Source organism: Sturnira hondurensis, unplaced genomic scaffold (assembly GCF_014824575.4).
Source record: "Sturnira hondurensis isolate 20B ecotype Veracruz unplaced genomic scaffold, ASM1482457v3 Scaffold0006571, whole genome shotgun sequence".
NCBI lineage: Eukaryota > Metazoa > Chordata > Mammalia > Chiroptera > Phyllostomidae > Sturnira > Sturnira hondurensis.
In genome coordinates, this window is record NW_028079202.1 from 3,189,509 (window position 1) to 3,207,170 (window position 17,662).

At 37.4% G+C, this 17,662-nt stretch overlaps 1 protein-coding gene across 1 annotated transcript in view; it reads right to left on the minus strand.

Moving 5' to 3' along the window:
- Positions 1-17,662, minus strand: part of RALYL (RALY RNA binding protein like) — a 241,752-nt gene that overhangs the window by 73,337 nt on the left and 150,753 nt on the right. The window contains exon 4 of the mRNA XM_037050234.1: positions 6,457-6,504. Coding sequence (XP_036906129.1) covers positions 6,457-6,504 — 48 coding nt within the window. The remainder of the gene's footprint in view (positions 1-6,456; positions 6,505-17,662) is intronic.

Sequence of the window (17,662 nt, forward strand, 5' to 3'; positions counted from 1 at the left end):
TCTCATGCTAGATCATTTCAGTCAAAGTCAGTCCCCTTTCTTCTACAGGGGAGCATTCCCTCTCTTAAAAATGCCTTGAACAGGGGTATCAAACTCATTTTCACTGGGGGCCACATCAGCCTCTTGGTTACCTTCAAAGGGACAAATATAATTTCAACTCCTTAACAGTTGAGTAGTTAGTTACATTTATACAGTCCTAAAATTATTTTGGCCCAAAGACAATCTGAGGCTGATGTGTTCTGTGGTGAAAATGAGTTTGACACCCTTAGCCTAAAGAGAGTTATGCATTTTATTGATTCATCTCTCACAGTTGTTTTCTTTCTTTTTTTTTAAGATTTTTATTTATTTATTTTTAGAGGGGAAGGGAAGGAGAAAAGGACAGAAATATCAATGTATGGTTGCTTCTTGTGGGTCCCCTGCTGGGAACTGGCCTGCAACCCAGTCATGTGCCCTGACTGGGAATCGAACCGCAATCGTGTGGTTCGCAGGCCCGTGCTCCATCCACTGAGCTACACCAGCCAGGGCTTCACAGTTGTTTTCTTTAAGCTCCTCTTACTTCTCATTTTCTTTCCTTCTGAGTTATTTTCCTTGTTTAATTATATTTTATTGACTATGCTATTACAGTTTTCCCAATTCTTTCTTCTTTGCTCTGCTCCACCCAGTGACCCCCACTCCCTCAGGCAATCTCCACACCATTGTTCATGTCCATAGGTCATGCATATGAGTTCTTTGGCCACTCCATTTCTTATTCTGTACTTTACATCCCCATGGCTATTCTTTAACTACCTATTTATACTTCTTAATCCTCTCACCTCTTTGGCAATTCCTCCACACCCTTTCCCATCTATCAGCAACAAAAATGTTCTCTGTATCCATGATTCTGTCTCTGTTCTTCTTGTCTCCTTAGTTTGTTTTTCAATTGTTGATAGACATGTATTTATTACCATTTTATGGTTCATGGTTTTTATCTACATTTTCTTAAAAAGTCCCCTTAACATTTCATATAATAATGGTTTAGTGATGATAAACTTCTTTAGTTTTTTCTCATCTGGGAAGCACTTTATCTTCCCTTTAATTCTGAATGATAGCTTTGCTGGGTAGAGCAATCTTGGCTATAGGTCCCCACTTTTCATGACTTTGAATATTTCTTGCCAAATCCCTTTTAGCCTTCAAAGTTTCTTTTGAGAAATCAGCTGACAGTCTTATTTGAACTCCCCTGTAGACAACTACCTTCTTTTCTCTTGCTGATTTTAAGATTCTCTATTTTTCTTTAACCTGACCATTAGCCTTTTAATTATGATATGTCTTATGATATATCTCACATATATCTATGATATGTGAGGGTCTCTTTCATCTATCTTGTCTGGGACTCTATGTGCTTCATGGACTTGCATGTTTATTTCCTTCACTAAATTAAGGATTTTTGTTTCTTATATTTTCCAAATAGATTTCCAGTTTCTTGCTCTTTCTCTTTTCCTTCTGGCATCACTATGATGAGAATATTGGAATGCTTGAAGTAGTCGCAGAAGCTGCTTATGCTATTGTTTTATTTTGGGGGATTCTCTTTTCTTCTTGCTGTTCTGATTAGTTGTTTTTTGCTTCCTTATTTTGAAATCATTGATTTGATTCTCAGCTTCATCCACTCTACCACTGTTTCCCTGTAAATTGGTCTTTATTTTAATTAGTATATCCTTTGTTTCTGACTGGATTTTTTTATGCTGCAGAGGTCCTTACTAATTTCCTTGAGCATCTTTATAACCGTGCTTTGAACTCTGCATCTGGTACATTGCTTTTATTCATTTTGTTTTGTTCTTTTTCTGGAGTTTTGTTCTATTTTTTCATTTGGGCCATGTTTCTTTGTTTCCTGATTTTGGCAGCCTTCCAGTGTTTATTTCTATGTGTTTATTTCTTATTTTTATTAGGTAGAGTTTCTATGACTATCTGTCTTGGTAGCATGACCTAATATAGTAGGTGTCATGTAGGATCTAGTAGCACAGCCTCCCCTATCACTCAAGCTGGGAACTCAAGATGCACCCTTTGTGTGGGCTGAGTACACCTTCCTCTTATAGTTGAGACTTGATTATTGTTTGAAGGTCAGTGGGATGGATTTACCCAGGCCTGTCAGTTTCAAGGACTTGCTATGACCACTGACTACCAACCTCTGCCCTCCATGGAGAATAAGCTGTGCAGGGGCAGGGTGGTGGTGCTCTGACATAGTCTGTAGCTGCCCACTGGGTATGCAGGCTCTGGGGTTTCCCAGATGGTGCAGACCAAGGTCCACTCCCACTTGCGTTCTAACTGTGGCTGCCCTATATGAGCTTTTAAACAATCTGAGATGGCTGCTACTTGTACTGGGCTTGAAGGTGCTAAGAGAGGTCAAGGTGTCCATATAGGCTGCCAGGTTGGGGCCATTTAGCAAGAGGTACAGGTTCTGAGGTCCTATTGAGACAAGCTGCTGCTTGTTTGACAGGATTTAGGAAGTTGTGAAGCATAAGCCAAGACCAGCCATTCATATGGAAAAATCACTGTTAACAGTTTAAGTGGGCTCATAATTTGGGTGGGACAAAGTCTCAGGGGATCTCCAGGGTACAGCAAAGAGTGTTAGCCAGGTTGGTAGAATCTTGTGTTGTGACCCTCCAAGGCCAAGCAGGTTCATGGTATTCTTGCAGACAGAAAATATCCATGGAGCCATTGGGATGTCTAATATGCCTTTATTCATGGGTAGGTGAGCCATGCACAGTGCAAGCTGTGTATCTATCTATCTGCATGTTTTATATGATGGCCCCTGCTCCCCAGCATGGCAGCTTGTGTATCTCTCATTATCATTAATCCAAACAAAGATGTTTGGGGTTAAAGAAGATAGCTGAGACCTCTCTCTCTGCAAGTCAACTGAACCGAAGTGCTCTGGGAGCAGAAGGGGAAACTGAAAACTGACCCAGTGTGTTATAATGGACTGTTGGAAGAAGACAGCTGACCAGCCAGCTTGTTTTTCCCATTCCTGGGACTTTGCTACTTGAATATCAGTATAAGAAATCCATTCACCACCATTGTCCATGGTTACTGCTAACTATCCTTAGTAGCTAACACTGATGAAGCTCTAAAAATATACCAGGCAAAATGCTGATTGTTATACATATGTCACTTCATTTAATCCTCAACACAGTCTTGTGAGGCAGGAATTAATTTCATGCTTACTTCATGGGTGAGACAATAGGGTTAGTGTTATTAAATAACTTACTTGTGCAACTTTGCACAACCAGTAAAAAAAGAAAAAAATAACCATAACTATAAGCAGAGTATAATTGATGAGGAATCACTATGAACAAAATTATTAGCACTGACTTTGTGAGCTATTTTTCTTGTCTGGCCTCTCCACTTCTGGGAATCTGTTCACAGGGAATTCCTGATTCTACCCACTATGGCAAGTGCTTATATCTTTCTCAGCCAAGTGCCAAAAAAATGGAAGACAAACTAATAACAGCACAGACTTCTCAGTCTGTTAGCAATGCAGCCACACCAAACTTCTGCACACTTACATGCCAAATAGATTTTATTTAAGACAAATACATTATTTAGAAATTGTTCAGATTTAGCTATTTTTTGAAGTAGAAAGTTATCTGAAAGCATCAGACTCTATAATTACTACATATCTATCTACTTATATATCTAATGATATCAATTTAATTAATAATTTTATTGAGCCATTATTTATACACAGCAAAAAAATGCAGGTCTTGGCTTCCTTTTAAAGTTGAGAGAACCAAAACTTGGGTCTCTTGTCATCTAAACCAAACTCCATTTTAACTTGAAATTCTTTAAACATGGAAGTAAGTCACATTAGAAAGTACTTAAGACATTATAATGCTCAAACAGTTTCATACTGACAGACTAAAAGACAATGTGTGTTGACTGGAAACTTCATTTATAGAAACTAGAACAGTGTTCTGTAACTTGAAAAAAAAGCTATATTAGTAATATCTTTTAAATTGTTAAGCACTAAAGTTTTCAAATAGTTTGAATATTATCTAAATGTTATGTCTCCTTAATGGCAAATGAATTATTTTAAGGCTGTCAGAACTTCATGTCATTTTTAAGAACAAGTTATTTCAGGGATTTAATATTTAAAATAAAGTAATATATTTTATAGAAATAATAGAAATGATTTGAGAAAATAATTCTTAAAAATTCATATTTGGTCCTGAGAGAATACTTAGCAAAGTAGACACGGTGGTCATAAAGGTGTGATTGTGGGAGTGGTTTCCACTTAGGTAAATCTTCCTCCTGTTATTTAACTCGACTTTGTCCTGCATATTCATATAGCGAGCTACTGAATCTAAATTGATAGGTTATGATTGCAGTTTTGTCACTCGTTAACTGTGTGACTTTGGGAAAAACCATAGTCTGTTTAAATATAAGAAGGTGACTTAATAGCACAAACTGGGTTTCCACTGTGTGTTAGATTTCACGAAGGTACCTATCGATACAAAGATAAGCAAAACTGAATAAAATTTATAATTTAAGGCCTAAGAGATATTTACATCATTTGGGGGGCTCCAATGATCTATGTACAGTGAATTCTTGTTTCGCATATTTCTGAATTTCAACCAATGTTTAATTAAATAACACTAGTCCCCCAAAAGCACAAACCAAATTTCAGTTTCCACAATACATTATCTGTGAGTAATTTCATAATGTCCAAACTTAGCTAGGTTTTCAGCCCATACATCATGATGCCTCATGATCAGCCATCAGTCACATCACTTCTTTTAAAGGCTATCAGTGATGTGTTGCTGTCATCTCTCACTCAGGTCACATAGACAGGAGATATCAGATTGTATTGTCTCCTGTCTCATAATGAATCAGGGGACATTTTACAAAAATAGATTACCAAAAGAGAGAACTAGTCAACAAAGATGAAAGTGCATCAAGAACTGAAGATTATACCATTGGCAGTGAAAATAAAATATGTAATGGAACTATGGGGCAAATAGTCAATACTGAGGTTGACCTGCTTCCAGTTGAAACGCTAAATGTGGAGCTAGAGGAATTTAGCAAAAGCAAACACATTGACATAAATAGGAAAGTGGTTGTGATCTGATGAAAATTAGGAGAGATATTCCAGAAGAAGTGACAAAGGGAATGAATTCCCCATTAAAGAAGTGGGACACAGTTCTCAACACTGATAAATCCTCCAAGCTGATCCACCCTTAGGAGTACAACTCACCTGGCGCGAAACAGATGCTGGCTCCATACTGTAAGTTACATGAGGAAAACACTGCTCAAACTATTTTAGATAAGTATTTTTTACAAAAAAATAAAACACATTAACTCAATATTCTTAATGTTTTAAATAATAGTGTACTAAATAACTATTAGTTTTATACTTTCCCCTGCATATTTATAACCTATAATAAGAGAGTTTTTAATGTTTTAACAAATATTTGTAAAGACCATGGCAAGTCTTATTTTTTTCCACTGATTTATTAACATCATTTGCATCACTTCCTTTTATGGTCCCACACTACTATGCAGATCAAGTATTATAGTATATTTTGCTGAATCTAACCAATTTAGCATTTTCAATGTGTCACATAAAAACAGATGTATTTTAGAAGGTTGAAATCATTTTCTGAGCTTAAAAAACTGTCTTGAGGAATTCTAAGTCAATAAAGGACCTGGAAAATAATATTGGTTAATTAAATCTCTGAAATATTATCCAAACATCAGACACCAAATTTTAGGCTTAAGCACCTCCAAAGTCTTAAAAGTTCAAGTTTTACTTTATCTTTTATAATTATTTTGTTGTTCTACTATAGTTTGTCCCAGTTTTTCCCTCTTTGCCCTCCTCTGCCCAACCCACCCTTGACACCCACAAGGCAATCCCCACCCTGTTGTCCATGCCCATGGATTATTCATATATGTTTTTTGACTAGTCCCTTCCCCTTCTTTCCATCCTTATCCTCTTCCTCTCTCCCCTCTGGTTGCTGTCAGTCTGCTCCTTGTTTCTATGCCTCTGGTTCTTTTTTGCTCACTTGTTTGTTTTCTTCATTAGGTTCATCTCTTCCAGATGAGATCATATAACATTTGTTTTTCACCATCTAGCTTATCTCACTTGGCATAATATTCTCCATTTCCATTCATGCTGTCGTGAAAGGTAGGAATTTCTTACTTTCTGCTGCATAGTATTCCATTGTGAAAGGGTACCACACTTTTTTAATCTGGTCATTCACTGGTGGGTACTTAGGCTGTTTCTAGCACTTTGCACTTACTTCAGTGAGTACAATGAAAATAGGAAAGTCTGGTTAAGTCATATTTTGGGGAACTTAGTATTTTCTTTTATTTTTACTATAAAATATTATTATAGATATATTAATCAAGAATATCTATTAATGAAATGTACAAAATACTTAAAAGATAATTTAAATCAAAGAAAAACAAGGAGGAAAGTTTACATACCGATTGTAGAAATCATCTCTGTAGTATTCATAGTCAAAGATGTAACCACTAAGAGGGAAACAAAAATTTAGTTGATATTTGTTTCAACCACATTAATTTTGGTGCTAATTTATGATGTTCTATCAAGCAATTTAGGTCACTTTTTAACTACTTATATTTCAATGTAATTATGTATCTGAAGAGTTTTACATGATGTTTCATTGGATAGCATGCCACATCAAAGTGCTGTCGTGTGTCTGATAATGTAGAAACTGAAAATGGTTGGAATAGAAGATGAGAGCATGCAACAAACTACATTTTTCAAATACTTGTAATTAGCACTGGCTGGTGTGGCTTAGTGGGTTGAGTTCTGGCCTATGAACCAAAGGGTCACCAGTTAGATTCCCAGTCAAGGCACATACCTGGGTTGTGGGCCAGGTCCCCAGTAGGGGGTGCACAAGAGACAACCATACATTCATAGTTCTCTGCCTCTCTTTCTCCCTCCCTTCTTCTCTCTCTAAAAAAAATGAATAGAGAAAATATTTACAAAATACTTCTAATTAAATAAATTGAAGCTCATTTTTTTTCTGCACAAGATACAATATAGTTGTCCCTTCTTCCTAAGGTATGTACAATGAGGTTAAACAATGAACAAAAGGTATAGAAACAGCATAAATGAAAAAGTGTTTCATTTAGGAATGTGTTTCCTCAGAAAATTAGCTTTTTTTTTTAATTCTATGAACTATGATTAAATACTTTTCATGGAGAAAAAATGTTTAAAGCCACTTTGGCTAAATCTTACCAATAATAACAATATTATAGTGTATTTAAATAGCAATTAATAAATGTATTTTAGTGATATGGCTGAATCTTATCAATAATAACAATATTATAGAGTATTTAAATTCAAGTGATAAATATATTTTAGTGATAAGATTTTCATGACTAAACACCTTAAAGGAATATACACTACAAACTGCCCCCATGCACTAATATAGTTGTGTGAGTATATAAAGCACTTTATATGTATAGTTTTCTTTTAATTTTGTCCTGAAAACAATTCTGTTGGATACTGTAACTAGAAGAAACTAAAGCACAAAAAACCTCAGTGACTTACTCAAATTTTTACTACTAGGAAGTGATAGAGCTGAGACTGGAGGAAAAAAGTGTCTTAATTCACATCTGGAGCTTTTTATGGGACTGCGTAACCATATCCAAGTTGTTAGACATTTAATCTCACTGTGAACAGAATATCTGCTCTATGAGGAAGTGACTATTTTTTAGTGTTTAGTCATTTATTTTAATTGCCATAAATTTTACCATCTTAACCCTTTTAAAAGTATTTTATTTATTTATTTTTAGAGAGAAGGGAAGGGAGGGAGGAAGAGAGGAGGAGAAACATCAGTGTGTGGTTGCCTTTCATGCACCCCCTATTAGGGACCTAGCCCACAACCCAGGCATGTGCCCTGACTGGGAATCAAACCAGCGACTCTTTGCTTCTCAGTCTGATCCTCAATCCATGGAGCCATGTCAGCCAGGGCTATGCCTTTTAAAGTATATAATTAAGTCTCATTAAGTACATTTACAATGTTGTGCAAACATTACCTCTATCCACTTCCAGAGTTTTTCATCATCCCAAACAGAAAATCCTCCCTCTCCCCAGCCCCTGATAACCTCCATTCTACTTCATGTCTTTATGAATTTGCCCATTCTACATTCCTTAATAAGTAAAATTTTATAGTATATTTTTGTCTGACTTATTTCAGTTATCACAATGTTTTCAAGGTTTATCCATATTGTAGCACATAACAGAATTTCATTTCTTGTTATGACTGAATAATATCACACTATATATATATTTGTGTGTGTGTGTGTGTGTGTGTGTATGTATATAGGCATACACAACTTTTTGTCTAAAGTTATAGTACTTTTGCTCACATTCATCATGACTAATCATTTTACCTTATGTTTGAGTATTTTCAAGAATATGTTCATGTAATGACTTGAAGTTTACCCTTGAACCAAGGTCTCCCCATCTTCCCCATGCCCAGGCACTACTGGCACCATTTCACTCTTTGTTTCTCAGATTTTTTTTTTCTGATTCCACGTGTAAGTGAGATTGTAAAGTATTTGTTTTTCTCTGTCTGACTTATTCACTTAGCATAATGCCCTCAAGATCCATCCATGTTGTCTCAAATAGCAGGAGGTTCTTCTTTTTCATGGCTGGATAATATTCCATTGTGTATGTACCACATTTTCTATAGCCATTCGTCTGTTAACAGACACTTGAGAAATGGCAATTATGCTTTATAATCTTTTTTCTGAAGCCATTTTCCTATTATAACCTCAGACAGCACAGCCTATGACAAGATAAAACTATGGCACATAACCAATTAATGTGTCCTTAATGTGGATGACAGTGATAATTCATTCCACTGATGTGTCTTCAAACTTTAAAAAATGACTTCAATAATTAAACAGCCTTCTGGTAATTTAAAATGCATGAGAAAAATAACCTTTTAAAATATTTTTTCGTGACTACTTAAATTAACTTGTTCAATCTGCTTATTTTTTTTATCATTACTGTTAAGGCATATTTACAAGAACAGGTGACACCTGAGCCTCCAGAACTGTTTGACCTCCAAGCCCCATCATCTGCCATTATGAACTCAATTTTACCTGTCAATTTAATAATGAAATGAAATGAACAAACAGACCCGTCTTTATGAGCATGACACACCTACTTTTGTCTTAGTGGTTTGAACTTTTAGCAGACATACCAGACATGTTGCTGACTCAGGTCATAAGCTATAAAATCAGGCTGGGTTCTCAAGGAAATGAAGAGATCTAAGGAAATGAAGAGAGAACACCCTGGGGCATATCTGATGCCTGTTTCTTATACTTTCCTGGGCATGTATGCTGTCCTGAATTCATTTGTCTTTATTTTTTCCTCCTGCAGATTGTATCTCTTTCATAAAAATTCCTCCTTTTTTCTTTCTGTGTAAATCTCTACTGAAAATTAGCTATCAAAAATGGTATTTTCAGGAGTCACATTTAAATTTCTAAGGTATTTTATATATCTTAGAAATTTACTGCCAGGAAAAAACAACTTGTCTTTCATATTTTAAAATATCCCCTTTTCTCTTTAGAAGCCAAGAGTTGCTGCTGTTTTGCTTGGGCCTAATCTCTTTTGGTTTTTCAGAGAGAAACTTTGGAGAATTTCATTACAATAATTTTGTATGCCAATCAGGTCATTAGGCTACTGAAAACAAAATGATAGTAAGTTAGATTGTTTAGGGCATTGTCCAGGAGATAACTAAGTCCAGTAAATATCAAAGTTTTTGTTGTTTCAGGGCAAGGTCAATGGCAAGGGTCAAGTATTTGACTTTCTGAAAAAGTGGAACAAAAGTCTTGAATATGTAACATAAATACTTTGTATTTTCATTCTGAAATTTGGTACACACTTATGATTTTTATTGTTCTTTTCAATATATCTTTATTCTGTTTGCTCAGATTCCTTCAAAATTTAATGAGAAATCAGAATTGATAGAGTAATTGTTGAGAGTCACACACACACATGGACACACACAACTTTTCTTTTATTACTGAAGGTTAAATGAGACCTAGTAATATTCCTAGAATTTCATTTAAACTTTTTCATTTATAGAAGAAGAATCATAACTCATTGGATTCTGCAATATATGAGACCAATTTTCTCTAACCCCATTGAATTCATAAACCAGCTTCATATGAGTAGACTAATGCACAAAGTATTTTTTGTTATTTTCCATCACAAAATTTCATTAAAATATAATCTAAAGTCAATTCCATTTCTAGTTTCTTGAGGAAATTCCATACTGTTTTCCACAGAGTCTACACCAGCTTGCATTCCCACCAACAATGCACTAGGGTTTCCTTTTCTCCACAAGTCCACCAGCATTTATGTTTTGTTGATCTGTTTATGATGGCCATTCTGACCAGTGTGAAGTGGTATCTCATTGAGGTTTTAATCTGTACCTCTCTGATGGGTAGTGATGCTCAGTATCTTTTCATATGTCTCTGGGTCCTCTGTATGTCCTCCTTGGAGAAGTGTTTGTTTAGGTCCTTTGTTCATTTTTTAATTGATTGTTTGTCCTTTGTTCATTTTTTGTGTTTGTTTAGGTCCTTTGTTCATTTTTTAATTGATTGTTTGTCCTTTGTTCATTGTTTAATTGATTGTTCATAGCAGCACAATTTACAATAGCCAAGCATTGGAAGCAGCCTAGCTGGCCATCAGTAAATGAGTGGATCAATAAAATATGGTATATGTACACAACGGAATAATATGCAGCAGAAAGAGAGAAGGAGCTCCTACCCTTTATGACAACATTGATGGAACTGGGGGGCATTATGCTAAGTGAAGTAAGCCAGGCAGTGAAAGACAAATACCATATGATCTCACCTATAAGTGAAACCTAATCAACAAAATAAACTGGCAAGCAAATATAGTTAGAGGCATTGAAATCATCAATGATCTGACAGTAACCAGAGGACAGGGGAGAGGGAAATAATGTGGAGAAGAAGGGAAAAGGACATAAATGAACCTGTAAGAGGGACTCATGGATGGAGTCAAGGGAGTGTGGGATTGAGGGTGTGAGGTGGATGTGGGTAGGGTGGGGGAAAGTGGTGGTGGGAAAATGGAGACAATTGTATTCAAACATCTACAAAAAAAATCTAAAAAATGTTAAACTTTTTGGGATAAGGAGGGAACACATTAAAGATTTATTAACAGATATTGTGCCAATAATGATTGTTACTGGAGTCTTCTTAATTATTACATTGAGCTCTCTAAAGTAAATTGAATAATCAATTATTGAGTACTTATTTTAAGCACAATACTGGGAGTTGTTGATAATATTGGCAGAACATGGCTTCTAAATACAAGGAAAGTCATCCAAAGTTTAAGGGATCAGACAAATGCACATATTACCATAATTCAAAGCAGAATTTGGTAAGTGCCAAAATAAAAATAAAAACTACTAGGAGAGCTTACAGGACGTGGCTGTTAGACACAAGGATCAAGCAGGTCTTCATGACAGTGATGCCATTTGAACTGGTCCTTTTGAATTTTTAACAGGTAGTCCTCCTAGCAGGCCAAGCATTAGCAGTAGAATAATGTGAAGCAAGCATTGTGAATGTAATTTAGGGAGTTCATTCTCTCTCTTTAGTATAGCTTTCTTCACCATACTCATGGGAGAGATTAATGCAGATATGATGGCATGGGCTAACTGACTGTACATCCAGAGCATACTTCTCCATGGGTCAGGAAGTGTTCTCAGATGCACCTACACATTCTGCTTCTAATTTGTCATAAAATTTGGTGTAGGTGTCCAATTTTTAGAGTATACAAGGTCTGTCCAGAAGGTATTGAGCCATATAACATGAAAAATAGAGACATTTATTGAAGAAAAATAAGAAATATTGTACATAGGACAATAATGCTGTAGTCCCCTTCAAAGTAGGCCCCCTTGGGACCTCACACAGTTCTCCCAATCTGCATCAGCTGCCCCATCATATTCCCCTGAATCTCATTGACAATCTGGAATCTCTTCCTTTTCAAAGGTGATTTTAGTTGGAAAAGCCAGAAGTCATAGGGCACCAAATCTGGTCTGTAGGGGGGCTGAGTCACCTGGATGATTTCATTTCACAAAACATGTCTGTACAAAATGTGATGCATGAGCAGATCTGTTGTCATGATGAGGCTGCCAATCACTAGTTGTCCATAGCTGTGGCCCTCTGAATCACTGGAATAGTTTCTGCTGAGGCATGTTCAAACTTAATGCAAAATTTGATGCAGATTCATTGCTCTACTCACTCAGGCATTTTGAATGTGATAGCCACATAGTGCACTTGGTCACTCAATGGTGTCTAGCACCCCCACTGACTAGTAGAGTGAAGTCATCATTGTTCATGCATGTGCATTCCAGTCTACTCTCCTTGGCTGCCAGGTTACATCAGTGTCCCCCAAACCATTCTCACTTTATTAACAATGGCTGGACTTTTTTCAGACAGACTATATATAAACTTGTTTGAGTATATGTATATAGTTGAACAAATTTATAAACTTCAGGAAGATAATACATAGAAAAAAATCTGTCCATTTTTATTTGTATAAATCAGTAAATTTACTATGGAGTGTGTGTATATGTGTAGTAGCTACACAATCATACATAGATTTAAAATTAAAAAGCAATGAATTAAGTTATTTAGTCTAAATCTCTTTGACAAAATACTTGATTTATTACCAAGGTCCTTTGGATTGAGGAAAGAGTCTGACAGGAACCAAAGGATTTGTAAAATTCCAGGCTGATTGTGAACCAGGACCTGACTGCTTAGAAAGATAAAGTGACTGATAAGTTTAAAAGATTAAAACAACCCACACAGCCCATGTAAGAGTTCTGGTGTCTTACATGCTAGGAGTCAAGTTTACTGTCTTACACATCTAAATGATGATTACGTTGATCAAAAGATATGTGAACAGTGAATTCTGGGAGCAAGGGAGAAAGAAGAAAAAAAGAATTTTTTTTCTCTTCTGGATGAGTTAATACAGAGATTTTGATTTTGGAAGTATCACCCTGAATAGAGTGTATTTGTTACTATTTCCTATGCTATGTTCTCTTAGGAAGAATATTTACACATGTAACTCTAAAACTGTGTTTAGCTTTCACTTCTGTCTTCTGGTCTAGAATGAATGAAAATAAATATATGTGCATATAGCCCTAGCTGGTGTTGCTCAGTGGATGGAGCGCGGGCCTGTGAACCAAACAATTGTGGTTCGATTCCCAGTCAGGGCACATGCCTGGGTTGCAGGCCAGTTCCTGGTAGGGGATGCATGAGAGGCAACCATACATTGATATTTCTCTCCCTCTCTCCTTCCCTTTCCCTCTAAAGATAAATAAAGTCTTTAAAAATATATACGTGCATATATACAATATAATCATCTTCAATTCATGATTACTTTATAAAGCTACCATGAGAATGAAAATTTAGTTTTTGTAAATATCTTGACATATTTAATGAGAGAACTATAAATACGACAATAGGTGAACCAAATATCCAGTTATTTTGAAGGCCTCGCCTAAAGATATGTAGCTTGCCTGGACCAGTGAGATTATCTCCCACCCTGCGTTCCTGGTCCTAAGTATGTCCTCCTTGTCCACACACCATGACTATGAATGCTAATGACTTAAAAGCATTCTTTTACAAAGTGTCAAAATAAAGAACAGCAACAGTTCTCCAACTACCTCACATGGCCTACAGCTAACCTTCAGACTCTTCAAACTTCATTTGTCTCCAAAATGCAGCTGCTCCTTCCAACATTCTTCAACATTTTGTTTGATTACCCTTTAAACATTGAGCAGTTCCCAGCACCTACTTTGTGGCCCAGAGAAGCTCCTTGCTCTCAGAGAGAGATCCTCCTCTCTTTACATAGTCTTTTTGTATCAGGGTGCAGCCAAGAGGGGGACTCCAAATAGAGATTTGGAATGGGGTCCAGAACTCAAGGTGTCCAGGGAATATTAGAATGATATATAGGATGTCCTCACTCCTTCCCCCCGACCCATGTGAGTTGGAGGAAGGGACACATGGAGGAGCAGGAACGCGAAAAGCTGTTTTGTACAGCAACAGCTTTGCAGCTAACCTCTGGCATGGCCATTTAACCTATCTATAACCTTTAACTGGTTTCATAGATATGTTAAATAGCTGTGGCCATGCCCTGAGCCAGGGGGATGGAAGTGACTCCCACCCAGCAAGATGTAACTGGGGCAGGTCCCTTGAGTTACAGTGCCTGCATGGGAGCTTGGAGAAGATTGGCTCCATGACATGGGGCTACACCTGCCCAGAGTCATGATGGCAGCCCAGTAAACCTGGAATAATACAGGAATGCTGGCAGGTATAACTGATTGTAGGAGGAGTTGGAAGTAGGGGTACAGAGGAAGGTTGGTATAGGGATTTAAACCCAGACTTGGCAGCCATGTGAGGAGAGAACCATGTGGTTCTACCAGAGTTTGGACTCCTGCAGCTTTGATGTGGGGAATCATGAAGCTTTGGTCAGAGTGGGGACCCTGTGGCTTTGGGGTACTCCCTTTGGCCACATGACTCAAGAAGTAGGAGATATTTTGCCTAGAAAAGGGGTGCAAGGGCTTTTGTTGGTGGGACATGAGAAGGTGCCACATGACTTGGGATTAACTGAAGATCTTGGTGGCGACACAGCTGATGGTGCCAGAAGCCTGGATCACGGACCTCTACTTTTCCTGAGATACGGTACCCCAGTTTAGGGTGGGGGGAGAAGGAAGCACTGTGTGCATCTATGGGTATCCTAAAGGACTTTAGTATTTTAATGAAGACATTGTTTCACTACTTTAAGTTTGTATAGCTTTAAATAAACATTTACTTTCCTTTTCACAAATCTCTGGCATTGAGAGATGTCTTTCCCCTGGTGGAGGACAATGCGAACCTAGTGGGGGTAATTTCAGTAATTGTACCCTCCTTGGCCCTGTTTCTGTAACATTTTAATTAACTGGACTGGCTTCTCAAAAGAAAGTTTCCTATTAGGAGCTCTGCTCAGGGGCTTTGCTCAGTGGCTTTGCTCAAGATGTATATCTGTCACCGTGTTGTATCTTCTTTGTGCTGAATATGCATTCATCCTTAAAGGCCTAACACATCTCCCTCAAATATTAACAGTAAAAGGACAGCAAACACAGTTATTAACAACCACACCTAAAACAAAAGCAAACCAAGAGGACAGCTAGATCAGGAGTGGAACCATAGAAATGAAGAACACATGGAGGGTTAGAAATAGGGGGGTGGGAGGGGGAGAAGGGGGAAGAAGGCACAGAAAATAGCATAGATGGTAGGTAGAAAATAGATAGGGGGGAGGGTGAGAATAGTGGGGGAAATATAGAATCCAAAGAACTTGAGACACGTGGTTATAAACTAAGGGGGGGAGAATGGTGGGGGAGGGAGTGTGTGGGTGGAGGGGAATGAAGGGGGGGAATAGAACAACTGTAATGGTATAATCAATAAAATATATTTAAAAAAATAAAAAAAATGTGTTGAGTTAGACTAAATTCCACCTACTATGCTATTGTTTATTTTTTATTCTGTTTTATTTGTGTTATTATTTTTTAATATTTTATTTCTTTTTAGAGAGGGGAAGGGAGGGAGAAAGAGAGGCAAACATCAATTCATGCTTGCGTCTCATGCGCCCCCTTGAGGGGAACCTGACCTGCAATCCAGGCATGTGCTCTGACTGGGGAATCAAAACTAGTGACCCTTTGGTTTGCAGGCCGTAGTTCAATCCACTGAGCACACTGGCCAGGGCATGTTTGTGTTCTTATTTTTGTGTTTTTGTATTTGTATTGGACTCATGTTTGTCAGCTGTCTGCTGTTTTTATCACATAGCTATTCTATATAGATTTATTTCTGTCAGCTTTTTCCTTCACAAATCAATCTCTCCATTCCATTAATCATTCTTGTCTTCCTTCTTTGAACTTAATCTAATTTGTCTGAATTTCTTTCTTTCTTTCTCTTTTAAAAATGTTTTATTTATTTATTTATTTTTAGAGAGAGGGGAAGGGAAGGAGAAAGAGTGGGAGAGAAACATCAATATGTGGTTGCCTCTCATGTGTCCCCTACTAGGGACTGGCCTGCAACCTAAGCATGTGCCCTGATTGGGAATTGAACTGGTGATCCTTTGCTTCACAGTCCTGTGCTCAATCCACTGAGCTATGCCAGCCAGGGCTCTTTTTCTATTTCTTGACACTGAAGTTTACAGAGTAAAATATTCCAAAAGGACTCATATCAAAATCCTGGAAAAAATGATCCATCTCTTTGCATTAACTGAATTTAGTCATAAATGTGCAGATCTCATCTTATTGCTTCTTATGTACACTTCTAGCTGAACATATTATATGTAATTGTCCATTTATGCCTCTACCTCACTAGATGGGGAAGTCTGAAAAGACAGGGTATATATAGTTACCCAGGAGACATTTTTTGATTTAAGTGTTACAGGTTTGTGGAACTTTCTGTTTTAACATTTACTATTATTATTACTTTTGTAAGAAAACAAAGTATCTACACTAGAATTTTCAAACACCTGAATATTAGTATTAGAATTTTAGACCATTACAGCTACCATGTTGAGTTAGACCTTTCTTCCAGTAGGCATAAATTTATTGCCTATCATTTCTCAATCCACTTTTTTTTGTTGTTGTTGTTGCATTGTGATAATGGAACTGGATCTTGTAAACCCACTTAGCACTGTTAGTGTCTTCCAGGGGGCGCTAGAGGGAACTGAAAGGCACAGAGGAGGATGGGCTTCTATTTTCCAGGCTCCATATACTTTTCTTCTTGCTCCTCCTGCATGGGGTCAGTACCATGTGGAGGACCAATCGATAGATGCTCACTGACACCCTAGCAGGAGGGTGCCTACTAATTACCCCTAGCCCACCAATACCACAACAAACTTCCCTGCCCCCACCAGTGAGCTGCAGCCACACATCCTCTGCAGTGGTCTGTGACTCTTAGCCCAGAAAAGAGGCAGAGGCTCCTGGTTTATTCCTTCTTTGGTTTTCTCTCTCAGCCACAGAGACAGTAAGGGTTCCCTCATTTGCTTTACTTTTCCCTTCCTTTCCTTTCTTTTCTCTTTCTTTCTTTCTTTCTTTCTTTCTTTTTTTTTTTAGTCCTCACTTAAGGATATATTCATTGATTTTAGAGAGGAAGTGAGTAAGAGAGAGAGAGAAACATTGACATGAGAAAGAAACATTGATTGTTTGCCTCCCATACCTGTACTGACTGGGGACTGAATTTACAGTCTAGGGAATTGAACTCACAACATTTTGGTGTACAGAATGACACTCTAACCAATTGAGCCACCCAGCCTGGGCTGGTTCCCTACATTTTCAATCCTGGTTGACTTCTGCTGTCTCTTTTATGTTTTTTAAGTAGCTAACCATATTTTACTATTTAATAATTCCTCATACTAAATTCTCCTTTTAAAATGACTGATGTGGTGTCCGTCTCCAGTCCCCTGACTGGACCCTGACTGATGTAACCCTGTGTAAGATTTCTATAGTCTATACATTTGTGCCCTGGCTGGTGCAGCTCAGTTGGCTGGAGCATTCTCTCATAACTGAAAGGTTATGGGCTCCATCCCCAGCTAGGGCATGTACAATCCTTAGTCCAG